The sequence below is a fragment of the Panthera pardus genome, unplaced genomic scaffold (assembly GCF_024362965.1).
Source record: "Panthera pardus isolate Hobbes unplaced genomic scaffold, ASM2436296v1 HiC_scaffold_10, whole genome shotgun sequence".
In the NCBI taxonomy this organism is placed as follows: Eukaryota; Metazoa; Chordata; class Mammalia; order Carnivora; family Felidae; genus Panthera; species Panthera pardus.
Genome location: NW_026526655.1, coordinates 71,996,828 through 72,012,958, shown reverse-complemented (window position 1 = coordinate 72,012,958; position 16,131 = coordinate 71,996,828). Strand labels below are relative to the sequence as shown.

The 16,131-nt window shown below is 39.0% G+C and overlaps 1 protein-coding gene across 2 annotated transcripts in view; it reads right to left on the bottom strand.

Annotated features, from left to right (window-relative positions):
• The window catches only part of LY75 (lymphocyte antigen 75), a 133,805-nt gene that overhangs the window by 24,200 nt on the left and 93,474 nt on the right, over positions 1-16,131 (bottom strand). Inside the window, exons 33-35 of one of the 2 annotated variants that reach the window (XM_019457357.2) lie at positions 14,733-14,855; positions 12,881-13,048; positions 9,340-11,185 (exon numbers count right to left, since the gene is read on the bottom strand). In XM_019457357.2, the coding sequence (XP_019312902.2) occupies positions 11,007-11,185; positions 12,881-13,048; positions 14,733-14,855 (470 nt within the window). In that variant the 3' untranslated portion in view covers positions 9,340-11,006. Of the gene's footprint in view, positions 1-9,339; positions 11,186-12,880; positions 13,049-14,732; positions 14,856-16,131 lie in introns of those variants that run through there. The other variant, XM_019457368.2, reaches the window with a different exon arrangement.

The following is a 16,131-nucleotide window of genomic DNA, read 5'->3' as shown; positions in this document are numbered from 1 at the left end:
ACAGCCTGCCCACAATGCTCTTTGCAAAGTACTTTTCTGTTACTCTTACTTCTTCACAGCAGCCTTGAAAGATAGGTTATTAATAACTTTATATTATGTGACTCTTTATGGATTTTATAACTTTATAATTCTATTGACTCAATATATACAGAAATTTAGGAGCCTGATGAAAACTTGAGCAGCTTGTACTTATGATTCCAAAAGTTTCTACATAGATCCTCTACCTAAAATTACCATGTGCTAAGACAATAAAACGGCACATCTACAGGAATATTTGGCATTATCAGTCAGTTCTAGTAGAACTCTCTGTTCCCTTATAATTTCTCTTCTTAAGCAACCAGGCACAGCATAAGAGGAAGTGATCCTTGGGAAATACTTGTTCTGAATATTAACAAAGTGAAGGCAAGAACTGCACTTTTCCCCCTGGTCAATAAGAAGACCTTTGCTCCTCTCCATTAGGATATGAGTTGTGCTTCCGTACCTTCCATAAGAGCAACTGTGGTAGAGTCAAAGAAAGAAGAGGAGCTGTTTGTTTATTATGTATGAAGGCAGGAGTGGGGTTCCAAGTCCCTGACTAACCCAGAGGGCCTGTGGCTGTACTCTGGGCTGCAAGATCTCCCTGAATCACAAGGAAATTCAGCTTCTCTGACTCCGCCTCCATATCACCCTTAACCCAGCTTCCAAGATGTCCACCTCCATCATCCACCCTCCAGTCCCATCGCAGAAGAGCTGTCATGAGATTTATTTATAGAATGGGGGTGCCAGTGTTACTGTGCACCTTTCTCGGTGGGCATCACTGGTCCATTTTCTTATAGATTCAGTTTCAAGATTTGCTCTCAAAATCTGAAATAACCCACACACACAAAAATAAAATACTTGATACGTATCATAAAAAACTGTAGACGGGGCACGTGGGTGGCTTAGTCAGTTGAGCATCAGACTTCATCTCAGGTTATGATCTCACAAGTTTGTGAGTTCAAGCCCCACACTGGGCTCACTGTTGTCAGCGCAGGGCCCACTTCAGATCCTCTGTCCCTCTCTTCCTGCTCCTCCCCTGCTTGCGCTCTCTCTCTCAAAAAAAAAAAAAAAAAGTGGACAATGACCCTGTTGCAAAACTGGTTTTCAACACACAAGCACATTTTTAAATGCTTCTCAACAATGATAAAAGTCTTAAAATAATACCTAACTGTAATTTCACTTTCTTCTTTTTAGAAGAAAAAGAAACATTAATGTTTCAAAATTTGCAAAAATATACCTGAGATAATTTCCCCTGAAACATCGCTGTGCCATCTACAAGGATTACAAAAAGTCACATCAATACATGAAGATGATTTCATGCTTTGAATTCAATTATGAGATCAGTTCAGGAAAGAGGTAAAGTAATTTGAAAGAAACTGAAATCCCATTATCACCCTTACTTTTTAAAAAGCATTCATTTAAAACTTTTGGTCCTTTTATTATAAACTAGACAAAAGTACAGAGACACAACTCAAAACAAAAATTCACAAGACAGTAAAGTCTCTGTTATTATGTATCTTTCTTCAGTAAGGGGACAACAAGCAAGAAGATGATGAGTAAACAAGATGCATTTGGATAGTATTAAGTGCTTTGAAGAAGATAAAATATGGGGTTGTGATATTGAGAATGTGGGGCGTTCAGGGAAGGCCTGAGGAGGTGACATATGATCATACAGAGATTTGAATGACGTGGGCGGGGGCAGCCATGCCAAGGATAGGGGAAGGGGAGGGCAGTCTGGCAGAAGAGCCAGCAGGTGGTTGAGTCCCCAGGGGCTCAGTATGGATAAACAGAGTGAACAGCAAGAACGGTAAAAGATAACGTCAAAAAGAAAGGCAGGGGCACGGGCACCTCATCTAGGGCTTGTAGCCCATGGAAATTCAAAATTAGTAATGTAGACTGATCCAGAGAATGAGGACTTACTCTGAATATGCTTATTCACTCACCTCATACCGCCGATGGGAAATCATTGACCCAATAAACATATACTGATCACATACTGTGTGCAAAAAGCACCATTATAGAAGAACTTTCTAAAAGGGATGCCATGGGACCTTACTCAGGAATTTACACAATGTGTTATTTATTTTGATTTTCAAGATAATAACTAAGAACATAAGATCACTTATACTAATAAATTCCAAAATAACAGAGAATAACAATGATTTCCACTTCAACGTTAAATTTATACTGCATACAATATGAAAGGTGCTTTTCTGTTAAGATCTTGCCATTCAGCTAATTCTGTGATAATCTTGAAAAGCTCTTTCTTGACTTAGTTCTAAGTCTAATGTAATTTTCTGATGGTGTTTGGATAGAAGATTGTGAAGTATGATGAAAAACATGTTTTTTTCAGCCCTGTATCATCAACATGTATGTGAATGTAATCAGTAACCACAACTATCCAAACCCACATAATGTGGCACTCATGATGTTTTCTAATTGCAATAATTACCCTTCATTTTGTATGAAGAGAACAGAAGGAAGGAAATCAAGATTTGCCATGCCTGCAATAGGTACAAGCCATCGAGTTCTCACTTAATGCTCATGATGGTCATTCGGGGTATTATCTCCAAGTGCAATGAGTTGGATAACTTGATCAAGGCCATACAATCTGTACCTAACTCCAAAGTTTATGCTCTTTCTAAGTTAATCCTTACAGCCTCCTGACTGATAGAGGCTGGCTAATTACTAGCATTAATTTATTCAACATGCCCCCTTCTTAAGCTTTGGAAAAGCCTAGTTAACAAGGAAAAAAGAACAAAATTTTCCAAAGATAGCTTGTCCTCTATTACTGATCAAAAACAACTTCTCTGAAAAGACAGATATCAAAATCTAGAAATAGATTGTTTTAAAAATCTGACAGGAAAAGTATGTTTTGACTAACATGAAGTGTGAGGGCATGGCAGCCCGGAGGGTGGGTTACACAGGCGTTTAGATGTTACTGGCAAACATAATGAGGGTGTGTAGGGGAGGGCGGGGTCACGAAACAGTCCAGCCTTGTCTTACTCAAAAAATAGGCTCAGTGTGAAGTATGAAAATCGGCACATCTTGTTTCTGCCCCTCCAAAGGCAGCAGATGGCATAACTAGTCCTAAATGCTGATCTACAAGGGCTCTCAGGAAAGGAGCTTTGATTCTGAGCTGCTTACTCTAGCTGCCTCCAACACTGAGATCCGTTCAACTATTTCTGCCTGTCAGCAGGCTTCCAGGAAGAACTTACAAAATGGGAGAGAAATTCAGGGGGAAAAACCCCAAAAACAAAAACAAAAAACAAAACACAAAACCAAAAAAAGAAAACCCACCTGCATAAGCATTTTATTTAAACCCACACAAGTATTCCCTTGGTTCTTGTTTATTTTGCTCTTTAATTCCTGGAACTGTTTAATCAATAGTGTTTCTGGATGGAAGTCTTCCCCCCCCCCCATTCAATTTTTTTGACATGCTTGTATAAAAAACTTGTAAACTAAAAGCTTGTAAACAAACAAACACCCCACATATTCAACGGAATTGTCTATTTTCCTCCGTAGTCATTTTGGCAATGACTGACTAATCACGTGTGATTTTTACAGATGACCCTTGCACAACAGCAGAGCAGACTTAAAGACTTTTTAAAATCACACGACGTAAGACGAATCTGAGCTTAGCCTGTTCACGTCCCACAGCGATCCAGGGGTTAGCTGGCTGAACTGTTTTCCTGTTTCAACAACTTGAACACCAAGCGGCGGGACAAACAAGGCGGCGAGCACGTGAGGGCCTGCTTCCTCCCGCCTCCACCCTCCGTCCGCAATGCGCAGAGGGGAAATCTCCGCAGCTGACTTCCCCGCTTCTCATTTCGGCCCCAAATGGCCCTGAAGCTCCCCAGGCGTGCGGCTCTAAGTCCCTCTGCTCTGCCATCAGACAGCACCCCCGTTTGGGAACCCCTCCCCGATAGTGGGGTCTGCGCCGAGGCTGTGCGCACGGTGGGCGAGAAAGGGCAAGCTCGGGTCTTCGACGGGCCTTTCCCTGGGGCGCGCTCTCGGAACCCGCTGCACCAGGGGGCGCCGGGCGGGGGCCGGGAGGTGACCGGACGCAGGGCCCCGGAGCAGGGGGGCAGGCAGGAGGGCGCCCGGGGTGGGCGCGCAGAGCAGGGTAGGGCTAGACGCCCGGACGGGAGGCCGCGCCTCCGGGCCACCCTCGGGCGGCCAGCGGCTGGAGCTACACCACCGTGCCGGGGGTGAGGGCTACCGCCCGGGGTTTGGCTGCCGGGAGGAGGAGGGGACGCGGCAAGGGGCAGCTCACCAGCGACGGCGGCGGCGGCGAGGCCCAGCAGCGGGAGCAGGAGAGCCGGCAGCGCGGCCCGGGGCATGACGGCGCGTGCGGGCGCCCAGCTGCGCTCCTCGGAAGTGCGGGGCGCGGCGAATCCCGCCCACGCGGCCGGTCTCAGGGGGCGGGGGAGAAAGGCCAAGGGGGCGGAAGGGGGCCCGCCGGGGGCTGACCCGGCCGCGAGAGCCCGCCCGTGCGCCGCCTCTGCGAAGTCTCTGTTGTATTTGGAACTTGTCCTTTGAACTGGAATAATTTCGGACTCTCAAAAATGTTGCAAGAGTCCGAAGAATTTCCGTAACCCTTCAGCCAGCTTCTCTAAATGTTAACAACGTGTATAACTCCAGTAAAATGGTCGAAGCCGGGAAATTAAAACTGGTATAATGCTATTAACTAACCTTCAGCTTTTATCACCTTTCGCCAATTGTCCCTCTAACGGTCTTTTTTGTTGTTCTGCGCGCGTATGTGTGTATGTGTGTGTGTCCTTTTCTGTTCTAAAATCCAGTCCAGCATTATACATTGCATTGAGATGTCTTCTCTCCTTAGTCTCCTTTAATGTGGGACAGTTCCTCTGTCATTGTTTGTCTTTCCCCCATCTCGTTTGAAGAGTACTGGCCATTTTGTAGAATGTCCTTCAGTTTTGGTGTGTCTCATGTATCCTCTGGAGGGAAGTTGGAAGAACAGGATTCAGGTTATGTTTTTGTTTCTTTGGCGAGAGTACCACAGAAATGATGTGTCCTGCCCAGGAGAGACACCATGTCAGTATGTCTTATCACTGGTGATGCTAATTTTGAACACTCGGTCCAAGTGTCTGCCAGATTCCTCCTTTGGATCTAGTGGTCAGAAACCTTTTCAAAGGCTCCTCCCAGTGGACTGTGTCTCTCAGACAACTTTCATCTGTTATCAGCTTCAGGGATTGAGGACTTTAAACTATATTTGCACAGCCCCTGAAAGGAACGAACGCTGCCCATACCTTGATCTCAAACTTCTAGCCTCGAGAACTGTGAGACAATAAATTTCTCTTTTTAAAGGAAAAAAACAAAAACAAAAAAACTGTGCTTGCTGTAAGTATAATCTAAGCAGCTATGAACTGACTGGCGAGGCATCTAGAACCAGATAACACAAAGCACAAACAAGAGCCAAGTAAGACTGTTTGTTTAAACCCCAGACATAGCCTCGTGTCTTCAGTGAAACACTGCTTTAAAGTCAAGTCTAAATTCAACAATAAAAACACAAACAACTCAATTTACAAGTGTACCAATGATCTGAGTAGACATTTCACCAAAGATTTTCAGATGGTAAAAAGCATACGAAAGCACTCGACATCATAGGTCACTAAAGAATTGCAAATTAAAATAAAAATGAGATACCACCATACACCTATTAGAATGGCTAAAATCCAAAACACTGACAACAACTGTTGAAGAAGATGAGGAGCAAGAGGAACTCTGAATCGTTGCTGGTGGGAATACAAAATGGTGCAACCACTCGGAAGACAGTTTCGCAGCTTCTTAACAGAACTATTTATATCCATCCTTACCATACAATGCAACAATTGTGCTTCTTGGTATTTTCCTGAACAAGTTGAAAACTTGCACACACACAAAAAGTTGCATACGTATGTTTATAGCAGCTTTATTCACAATTGCCAAAACCTGAAAGCAACCAAGATGTCTTCCAATAGGTGATGAACAAACTGTGGTACATTAATACAATGGAATATTATTCAGCACTAAAAAGAAATGAACTATCAGGTCATTAAAAGACACTAAGAACCTTAAATATATAATACAGTATTAGTAGCTGTAATCACTATGCTGTACATTAGACCTTCTGAACTTATCTTATAACTAGAAGTTTTTGTCCTTTGTCCAACATCTCCCCATTTCTTCTACCCTCAAGCCCCTGGTAACCACAACTCTGCTCTGTTTCTATGAGTTCAGCTATTTTTTATTTCATATATAAGTGACATCATACAGCATTTGCCTTTCTGTCTTACTTTTTTTTGTATTGAGATATAAATTGACATATAACATTATATTAATTTCAGGTGTATAACATAATGATTCTATATTTGTATATGTCATGAAATGATCACCATAGTAAGTTTACTTAACATCCATTGCCATATATAATTATACATATTTTTCTTAAGAAAAAAAAATATTTTTTTTGCTTGTGATGCTGACTTATTTCACTCAGCATAATGTCCTCAAGTTTTATCCATGTTGTCACAAATGGCAGTTTCCTTCTTTCTCGTGGTTAAATAATATTCCACTATGTGTGTATGTGTGATACAGGTATCTATACATAATTTATTTTATCCATTCATTTATTGACAAATAACTAGGTTCCTTCTATGTCTTGGCTATTGTAAATAATCCTGCAGTGAACAGGGGAGTACAGATATCCCCTCAAGATCTTGTTCTCATTTCCTTTGACTATACACCCAGAAGTGGGATTGCTGGATCATATGATAATTATATATATATTTTTTCTTTTCTTTTCTTTCTTTCTTTCTTTCTTTCTTTCTTTCTTTCTTTCTTTCTTTCTTTCTTTTTAAAGTAAGCTCTACACCCAATGTGGGGCTTGAACTCGTGGCCACAAGATCAAGAGTCTCATGCTCTACTGACTGAGCCAGCCAGGTGCCTCTGGTAATCCTATTTTTAATTTTTTGAGGATGGGTCCTCTTCTTTCTTCTTCACAGGCTCCTGTTCCTCAACTTCAGTGAAGTAACTGAGGACAGGTAGAGGAAATCGATCAATTTTCCTGGTTGTCATCAGTACAAATGTATGGCTTTTAATTTTATCTGGGTCCTGTATGCCTTTTCTATGATCCTTTTATTTGTCTTGGTCATTGTCCTCCCCCATTCCTCTAATCGGGTATTGCAAAATGTTTTATTAACACTCTTCAAACTGAGACCCAATTTGCTACTCATGTTTCTCAGTAGAAGATCTTGCCTTCTACTCCATAGAGAAAGGGGGGCCATCAGGTCTAGACAAAAATTTTCAAATACTTTCCTGCTCTCCCTTTCTCTTCCACACAGGTCTTCCTTGTGTGGCCTCAGAGAGGATGGCAGTCTTCTCTGTCCCATCCAAACCCGGTTCCTTTTTCTGTGGGCTTCGACCTGCCCTTCTCCATCCCAAGATTTTCTTCTATGACTCCGTCTTTCTTCCCTGCATCATTAATTTCTCTCTGCCCACTCTTTGTGGATCTTTCGATTTGTTTTGCTTTGTTCCTCTCAGTTTCTGATCTGTGAACCTCTTTCCCTCCTTCTTTGGAAAAAAAACCTTCTTCAACCCACCTTCTCCCTCTTCTTTCCTTTTCCACCATACTTTTCAGAATCTCACGTCCCGCATTTTCTAATTTCCCTTCCACTTTGCAGCTCACTCTGGATTCTGCCTCCACTCTGCTACATTTCCACTGGCTTAGATCACCAGTGTTTTCCTAATTTCTGGAGTCCAGTTTTATCTGACTTTGTTTCTCTATTGCTTAGCAATTGGAAGAGAGATGGAGTCCTGGGAGAAGATCTTGGGGAAGATGAAGAAGGGCAGGTCTAAGCCCATAGAAAGAGGAACTGGGTTTGGATTGACTTGATGTTCCATTGCATTGAAAGGGTGAACTTGGCCAGTGAACTTACCCCCTAGGGCTTCCCAAACTGTCAGTCCACATAAGGTTCCTGGGGAAGGTCCCTGGGCTGGGCATTGCTGAGATCCCTTTTGGCCTGAGATAGGTAGGAGGCCTAGATAATTTTAGACCAAAACACAGAGGGAGTCCTCCTCTGTATTTCAGCTCCTGTAGGCTCAGGAGTGGGGAAAATGGGATGAAGAGGAAAGGTTGATGAGGAAGACCAGTGAAGAGCCTGGTGCAAACAATCCGGGGAGAAAAAAAAAAAATTATAAAGGCCTGAATTGAAAGAGCTGATAATGGAAACAGCCACTCTGTGAGAAGCCTGAGATAAAACTGACTGAATTGTTGAATTAGGGGGATGAGAAAGAGATGATTGGAGGATGAATTCTGAATTTCTAGCTTGGGGGAAAAGGACTGTAGTGTTTTCATATTGATTGAACGAGAATATACGAAAACTTAGGGGAAATGGAAAAAAAATTTCTAAACTTCTGCTTCTGATTAATTTAGCTTGGAAAAAAAAGAGAAATACACATATACTAAATTTGCTGAAATGTAGATAATTGTAAGAACATTTTAATTTAGAACATGCAGGGAATTAGAGGTGACTTTGTATGGATGATGAGGTCTAGTCAAAATAAGTCTTTGACATCTAGCTAAAATTTGTTTTCTTAAACAAGATAAAATTATTGAACTAATAACAATTAAGTCTTCACTTCCCCAAGAGGGCTTTAGGATTAAATGAACCTAAGATAAAGGAATGTGAATCTCTTTCCATAGCATAAATTTAGCAGTGGCTTGAGGATTTGGGGTTACCAACATTATGGTAGTCATTTGCAGAAGACAACTGCCAGATAATGGCAACATCCTGCCCCAGGATCGGGGAGGGGAACATGCTGTGTGTGGGGAGAAAGGACGAAAAAGAGGATGATCAATGGTATCACTTCCACATTTGTCCCCTGTACCTGATCATTAGGTGCATCTACTTACTTTTTTAGGTACCCGGTTTCAAGAGATCAATTTTGTCAGACCACATGTGAGGGTTGGATTAGCTAGGGAAGACTGGAAAAGGCTGTCTTCATTTCTATTGATCCATCTGCAACTGGTCAAATGAGGAAGTGAACACCATATGGGCAGTTGTGGTCATGCTGAGAAGGACTTTCATGTAGATTATCCAGTGGGAGTTAGAAATATGAGCCTGGAACTTGATATGTAATCTACTGATTTAGAAGTGGCTGATGAATGCCTTGGGCTGGGAGGTAGGGGAGAATCTCCTGAGGGAGCACTATGAGAAGTAAGAGTGGATCGTAGATGGAATTTCTGCTGATCTAATAGTTAAAAGACTTGCTGAGAACTGCTGAGTCAATGGCATCTGAAAAAGAGACTCAAGTCAAACATTCAGAGATACAGGATGATATTTATTCTTTAAAAAATGTACACAAAATCTTAAGGATACCTCACATTACAACAGCTGTATATTTACCTTTTCTTATACTACATGCCTCACATAATAAAACCCAATCTAGAGATGTTTTTGAGATACATTTTTTCAACAAGGATCAACAACACTTTCACTAAAAAAATGAAACAAGTTTATTATAGCATCGCTACTATATATAGCTGTGTTTTCACATCAAGTTGGTTTAGTTCTTTGAAGAAAGTCTTTAACAACTAAAATTGTACAGATCACAGGGTAAGAGGACCTAGTCTAACAAATTCAGTAAAAGATATTTCAGGACAACCATACTATACTTTAGACTATACTAAAACTGTCTTTTGAAAATTATTTATAAGTTTATCATAGTACAAACACTCTAAAATTTTAAAATAAATCTATGGATATTATACAAAAATATTCTAAAGTATAAATATAAACACTGAATAAAAAATTCACCATGTTCAGTGGAAACTATCATTCAAAATATATTCTAGGTGGTAAACTTAAAGTGATAACCACCAAACAGTGTTTCCTTAATTATTCATCACTTAAAATAGTAGTAATCACAAAGTTTAGAGTTTCATTATAAAATTTTCAGTTTCACAAATGCAAGATACACAATTTCTTGTATACATAGACACCTTTTCTCTTTAGCTCACAGAAAAAGGCATTAAAGTAACACAAACTTCTTAGTCAAAATTTGACATGTCACATAAAGCATAAAAATTGCAAAATTTTCAAGAACTTGTATCCTTAGCTGATTCCCTTTAAGAGGGAAAGAGTTAAATATTGTACATAAGAAAAGACAAAAACCACACTGCTACAGTATACCTAAATCAGTCTAAAAACAATGTTCCTGTATACTTTAGAAAAATGTTAAGTATTAAATCTTCTTTAAAAGCCATCATTTTATGAATAAGTATGACAAAACAAAATATTTGCATTTAATCAATTTTAGTATGAAATATGTTTGGAATAGTATAAGAAGCATCTTGTCAAGAGCATTATTTTGCTGTATAAAAAAGTAAGCATATCTCATTAATAATTTCTCCTAAATGCTACAAATGACTACTTTAAAACAATGTTGATATTATTTACAGTTATGTTTTTACCTTGAGGTACAAATTTTGCATTAGGCTAGATTTTTTTTTTTTTTTTTTTAGTAGGCTCCATACCCAATGTGGGGCTTGAACTCACAACCCTGAGATCAAGAGTTGCATGCTTTACTGACTGAGCCAGCCAAGCACCCCTAGGCTGGATATTTTTAAAAGCAAAAAGGTAGACTTGTGACTTATTAACATGCCAATTTTAAGTTAAAATACCATTAAAATATACATATCCTAGTTACTAACTACATTCTTACAGAGAAAATGCACATGAAATTTATTACCCTACAAATAACTTGGACTTTAGTCCCAGCTTTGGTTCTTTTCCATTCTATTAAGTAAAGTTTTAAACATGGCATTTCGTGGATAATTCACTGTGGATACTAGGACTGCAATTAAACAACTGAAAAAGTACTAATGACTTCTACTTTAGAACAGAGTAAATACTGACACTGGGAAAATCTGAGAAGGCTCATTTTCCTTAACACGTTAGTGCAAATTAACAAACTTTTAGAAGAATTTACTCATGGAAAGTGGGAAGCATAATCTCATCTTCATTCATTCCTTGTTCATATCGAACTGAAGAGAAGACTGCCCAGTGCAAACGGTTCCTTTGGAAGAGGAACCAAATCAGTGCACTGATGAGAGCTAAGACACTTAGCACAGCAAATGTGATAGTTATTCCTCGGTAATCAGAGCCTAGAATAGGGAAAGGTTTGACATTGGAGGAGAGAATATAAAAGCGATCATTATTGATCTAATACATTAGGCTGTGTGTCACATTGTAAACTCTGTATGAATTAGACACAATAAGTACTTGATTGTTTCATAGCATTAACACAGAATTCAAAGTCATCATCAAACACTCAAGTATTTTCTTTACAGATTTAACCGTTTTCCTTTTCATTCAAATCCTATTCATTGTTTTAGCAATTTTCTTTTAAAGAACTTAGAGCATTGTCATTATTCTCACTTTCCCTCCTCATCATCCTTTCTGAGAACATTACTCCCAGTATATTACCTTACTTTGATAGCAAATTGCTGTAAGTTGTAAATTTTTGTGTTTGACTCACCCAGTGCCAAATAAAGTGTTATTTGCTTTAAAGCAAATTTACGACTTTAGGATGACTTCATTTAGCTACTAGCTATTCAATTTCAAATGCTCTTCCAGGCCCCTTCTCTACAGGCTGCACAGATGGACTCATTCTGTCCCCTTCTTTTAAACATCATCTCTAAGCTGACCTCCCTTCTCTTTCATATGTCCAACTGCATGCTAGACATTCCATATGAATATCTCATCTCCATATGGACAGTTCAAAATGCCAAATCAGAACTCTCGGCTTACATCACCCTAACCCTGCTCCTGGGCTCCCCCCATAATCTTCCAGTTGTTTTCCATTTCACTCAGCATAGAACCTGAACTCTTCAGCCTGGCTTCCAGAGCCCTAGGTGGCTGGTACACGCCTACCTTTCTGCTCTTCCTTGAGCACTCGTCAAGCTTGTTCTGCTTGAGGCTTTTTGCTCCATCTGGTACCTCTCCCTGGCGTGCCTTTTCCCCTGATCTTTGTTTGGCTGGCCTTTCAAATCTCAGCTTCAGTGTCTCCTACTCTTAGACATCTTCCCTGATAACCTAATCTAGTGTAGCCATCCCCATACCCAGCACACAAAACCCAGCATACAGTAGACACTCCAAATATTTGCTGAATCAATGCATGAATATATAGATACCAATCACTTAGTATTGGCGATTTATCTTCAATATTTATTCACCAAAAGGACGCTTTTATGCTAAATCTTTAAAGATGTTGCCATGAAAAACTTAGAGCTCCTTTCTCTAGAAATGAAATTAAGGTAAGATTTTTTCTGGTTATTCTACGCATCAATTCAGGATGAAACCTAAGTTTAAATTATGACTTTCTACAGATGTTCCTTCCAGGAAATTTTAAGTAATTAAATCCAGTTTTGCACTGTTGCTAAGCTAATCATGAGTTTTATGGGAATGAGGAGAAAGGAAGCAAGCTAACTACAGAATTAGACCTTTGACCTTTTACATATCTGACCAACAGAATCAAATATATCTTAAGAACATATTCAAAGAAATGAGCTCCCTAATATTCTGGCAGCTTCTATTTTTCTTAGGAAATAATTACACAAAGTTTAGGCTGTTTGTGGTTTCACCTGGGAGTCTTAGACATCTTGGTATTTATTATCTCTTACAATACATTTTTCTGAGGGAAAGCATCTGTGTAGCTTAAGCAATTTTTTTGGTTATCCTTTAAGGACTAAATAAGGACTTCAGGAGGCAAGTGCAAAACATTGCACATAATTGAGTTGTACATTTACTTCCTGACCTGTTCTGCAAAAATATTCCTTAAGGGCAGGTTCCATACTTACCCAGAGGAGCTTTGCAGACAACCCTTCCATAGCCATGTGAACATTCAACTTTTATCCAAGTTTCATTTGAAGCTAACAAAATGCTACATTTTCCATCACCACTCTTAATTTTATTTGCCCATTTGACAAATGTCACTTTTGATCCATCCAACCAATTCCAAGACTGATCTAAAGAAAGAAATTAAGTTTATTGTCTCTAAATTTCTAAGGTAGAAAGGCATGTGGCTCGTATAACTCATTTACATAGAACTATGCTATGCCACTGTTGAAAATGAAACTTATTAAAAATGAAAATATTTAAAAAAAATCAGTCCTTCAGTTGCACTTGTCACATTTCAAGTGCTCCATAGCCATATATGGCTAGTGACTACTCTGTTACACAGCACAGATATAGAACATTTCCATCTTTGCGGAAAGTTCTATTAGCACTGATATAAAATGTGGTGTTTTGATTAAAAAGTAGAATGCTTGCACATTCATTGTGGAAGGGATAGATTTCTAAAGACCTGCATCTCCATCAGCAACCTCACCTCCTACTAAAAAACTCGTATCATTAAAGATGTGCTGGGGAAGAAGGGTCTAGAGGGTCCAGGAGGGTCTCCCCACCAGGACTCCATTTTTATTTTCCAGCTGAGGTAGCACCACCTTGTGGTGATAGTGTAAACACAATTTAGAACTCATTTAGATGGCCAACTTTGAATCCATTCATTTTGACAAGTGCTTAATATTTTGGAATTCACATGTATTTCAATTATTTAGAATTCAACTTTGCATAAAATGTGAAACACACTTCCTATTCTTCTATTGAATTTGTACTCTTCATTCTTTATCCATTTCAAATTCACTAAAATCTTTTTTACCCATTACTGCTTGGATTAATCCATTATTCCTTGAGAAATTCTTCCACAAATCTTTTTTAATTCTGTGCAATTTTACTAAGCTGGTTTGAAAGACAAAATCATCATTAAGGATTAATTATTCTCTTGGGGTGCCTGGGTGGCTCAGTAGGTTAAGCGTCCAACTTCGGCTGGGGTCATGATCCCACAGTTCCTGTTAGTGAGTTCGAGCCCACCTCTGGCTCTATGCTGACAGCTAAGAGCCTGGAGCCTGCTTCAGATTCTGTGTCTCCCTCTCTCTCTGTCCCTCCCCTGCTTGTGCTCTGTCTCTCTGTCTCTCTGTCTCTCAACAAATAAATAAACTTAAAAAAAAATTACAGAGGCAGTGTGAGTAGGGAAGGGACAGAAAGAGGGAGAGAGAGAATACTAAGCAGGTTCTGCACTGTCAGTGCAGAGCCTAATGCGATACCGTGAGATCATGATCTGAGCCAAAACCGAGAGTCAGACGCTTAACTGACTGAGCCACCCAGGCGCCCCAATATTAAAATTTTTTTAAAAGAATTAATTATTCTCTATGGTAAAAATATTTCAAGATGGAAGAGAACAATAAGAAGAGAACTTTCTGAATAACAGAGTTATAAGCTATAAAAATATGACTGATAGACACTAGAACTCTAAGGAAAGTAAGTCATGGGTTCTTTGTGGGACATGGGGGGCACAAATATCATTGTAGGAGAAAAAATATGCTATTGATCCAAGTACCTTAAGCATCTAGAACATCCCAGTTGATTTAATCTGACTTTCTATTTCATTAGTATTTTCCATCGGTACTAATAAGTCACTTGAATATTCATTAGGATTTTATAAATGTCCAAAACAGCCAGCAGACCTAGCTTATTCATCAATAAGAAGCATTTGAATTAACCACCACTTGACATTCTTTAGCAAGGTTGACTTGGTATTTAGGACAAATTGGAACTCTCTTTGCACACTGTCCACACAAATATGTCACTTACCAGTAGAATGTTGAGATAATCCGAGCCAAACTCTCATGGTAATGTTATTATTTTCCCTCATCAGTCTGCTCACAAATTTATTCTCATCTTCATCCTCTATGGTAACAATAGTTGCAGAATGATCTGTTGACGGAAAACAAATCCTAAACTAATGAGCTTTATGCAAACTAGGGAAATGGCTTATTTTCAAACAGCCATTTGAGAAAAAAAATCAATCTTGATAAAGATCATTGAGAAATTCAAGCTTTACACAGAGAATACTTTTTAAATCTGATATTTGTGCCATATTTTTAAAAGAATAGCATTAATAGATCCCAAAAAAAGTTAGACATATTTCTAGATTGAACCTTTATTTAGAGAAATGTTATATTTCTTTAAAATGTTTACCTGATAATATTATTTGACCTTGGAACTGCCTACCAATGAGACCTTTGTATATGAACAGCTAGTTAGAAGAAGTGGGGTATGTGATTGTAAAAAGACATATCAGCATACTCTCCATATAATAGCTCAGCTTTAAATTCGCTTCTATTAAAATGAAAATAAAAGCAAACAGGTTTGGGATATTGAGGAGCATTAGCATTTCCTTTAATATTATTTTATACATAAATGAACTTGGTTATGCCCATTATATGTTCCCAAATATAGTATGGAATTGAATACTCTTGAAGTTTGATAAATTGCCCTAAACCCACAGAGAAAATAGTATTATCACCATCATCAAGCAAGGGATAAAAATAAAATAATAACTAGACTTGGAAATAAATCCTAAGTAGAATCAAATACTCTCCAACAGTGACAAGGCTATCTACACTTGAACTAAAGCATTTCTTTCGTGGTGGTGATACTGGGAGAATGGCAAAGGCAAGTCTTTACTCCTTTATAGAAGACCACAGTGTGCACATGCTTGTTTAATATTACAAAATCCTGTAGGGAAGATATCACTATTTTACAGATGAGGAAATTGAGCCTCAAGGAGATTAATCATTCAGGTTTTTACAGCTAGCCAGTTATAAATTTAGAGAGACAATCTCAATATTTTCTAATAATAAGAATAATTTGCTCACTATTTGCAGGGCACTGTGCTACATTTGCATATATTATCTCATTTCATTCATTCTTACAACAACGCAACCTTTGAAATAAGTACTATTTTCATTCTCACTGTTCAGGTGAGAAAAGAGAAGCAATTATGTAACATCTATAGTATCACTCAGCTAGTAAGTATGGGAGTAGGATTTAAAACTTAGACCTGTCTGCCTCCAAGGCTTAAGTACTTAACTCCCACACTACAATGACAGTAACCCTTCCTATTTTCTCCTGTAGGAGCAAGAGGCGTCTCACTTTCCGAACACATACATAGTTCACAATAGTTCCCATCGTATGTGTGTGTGTGTGT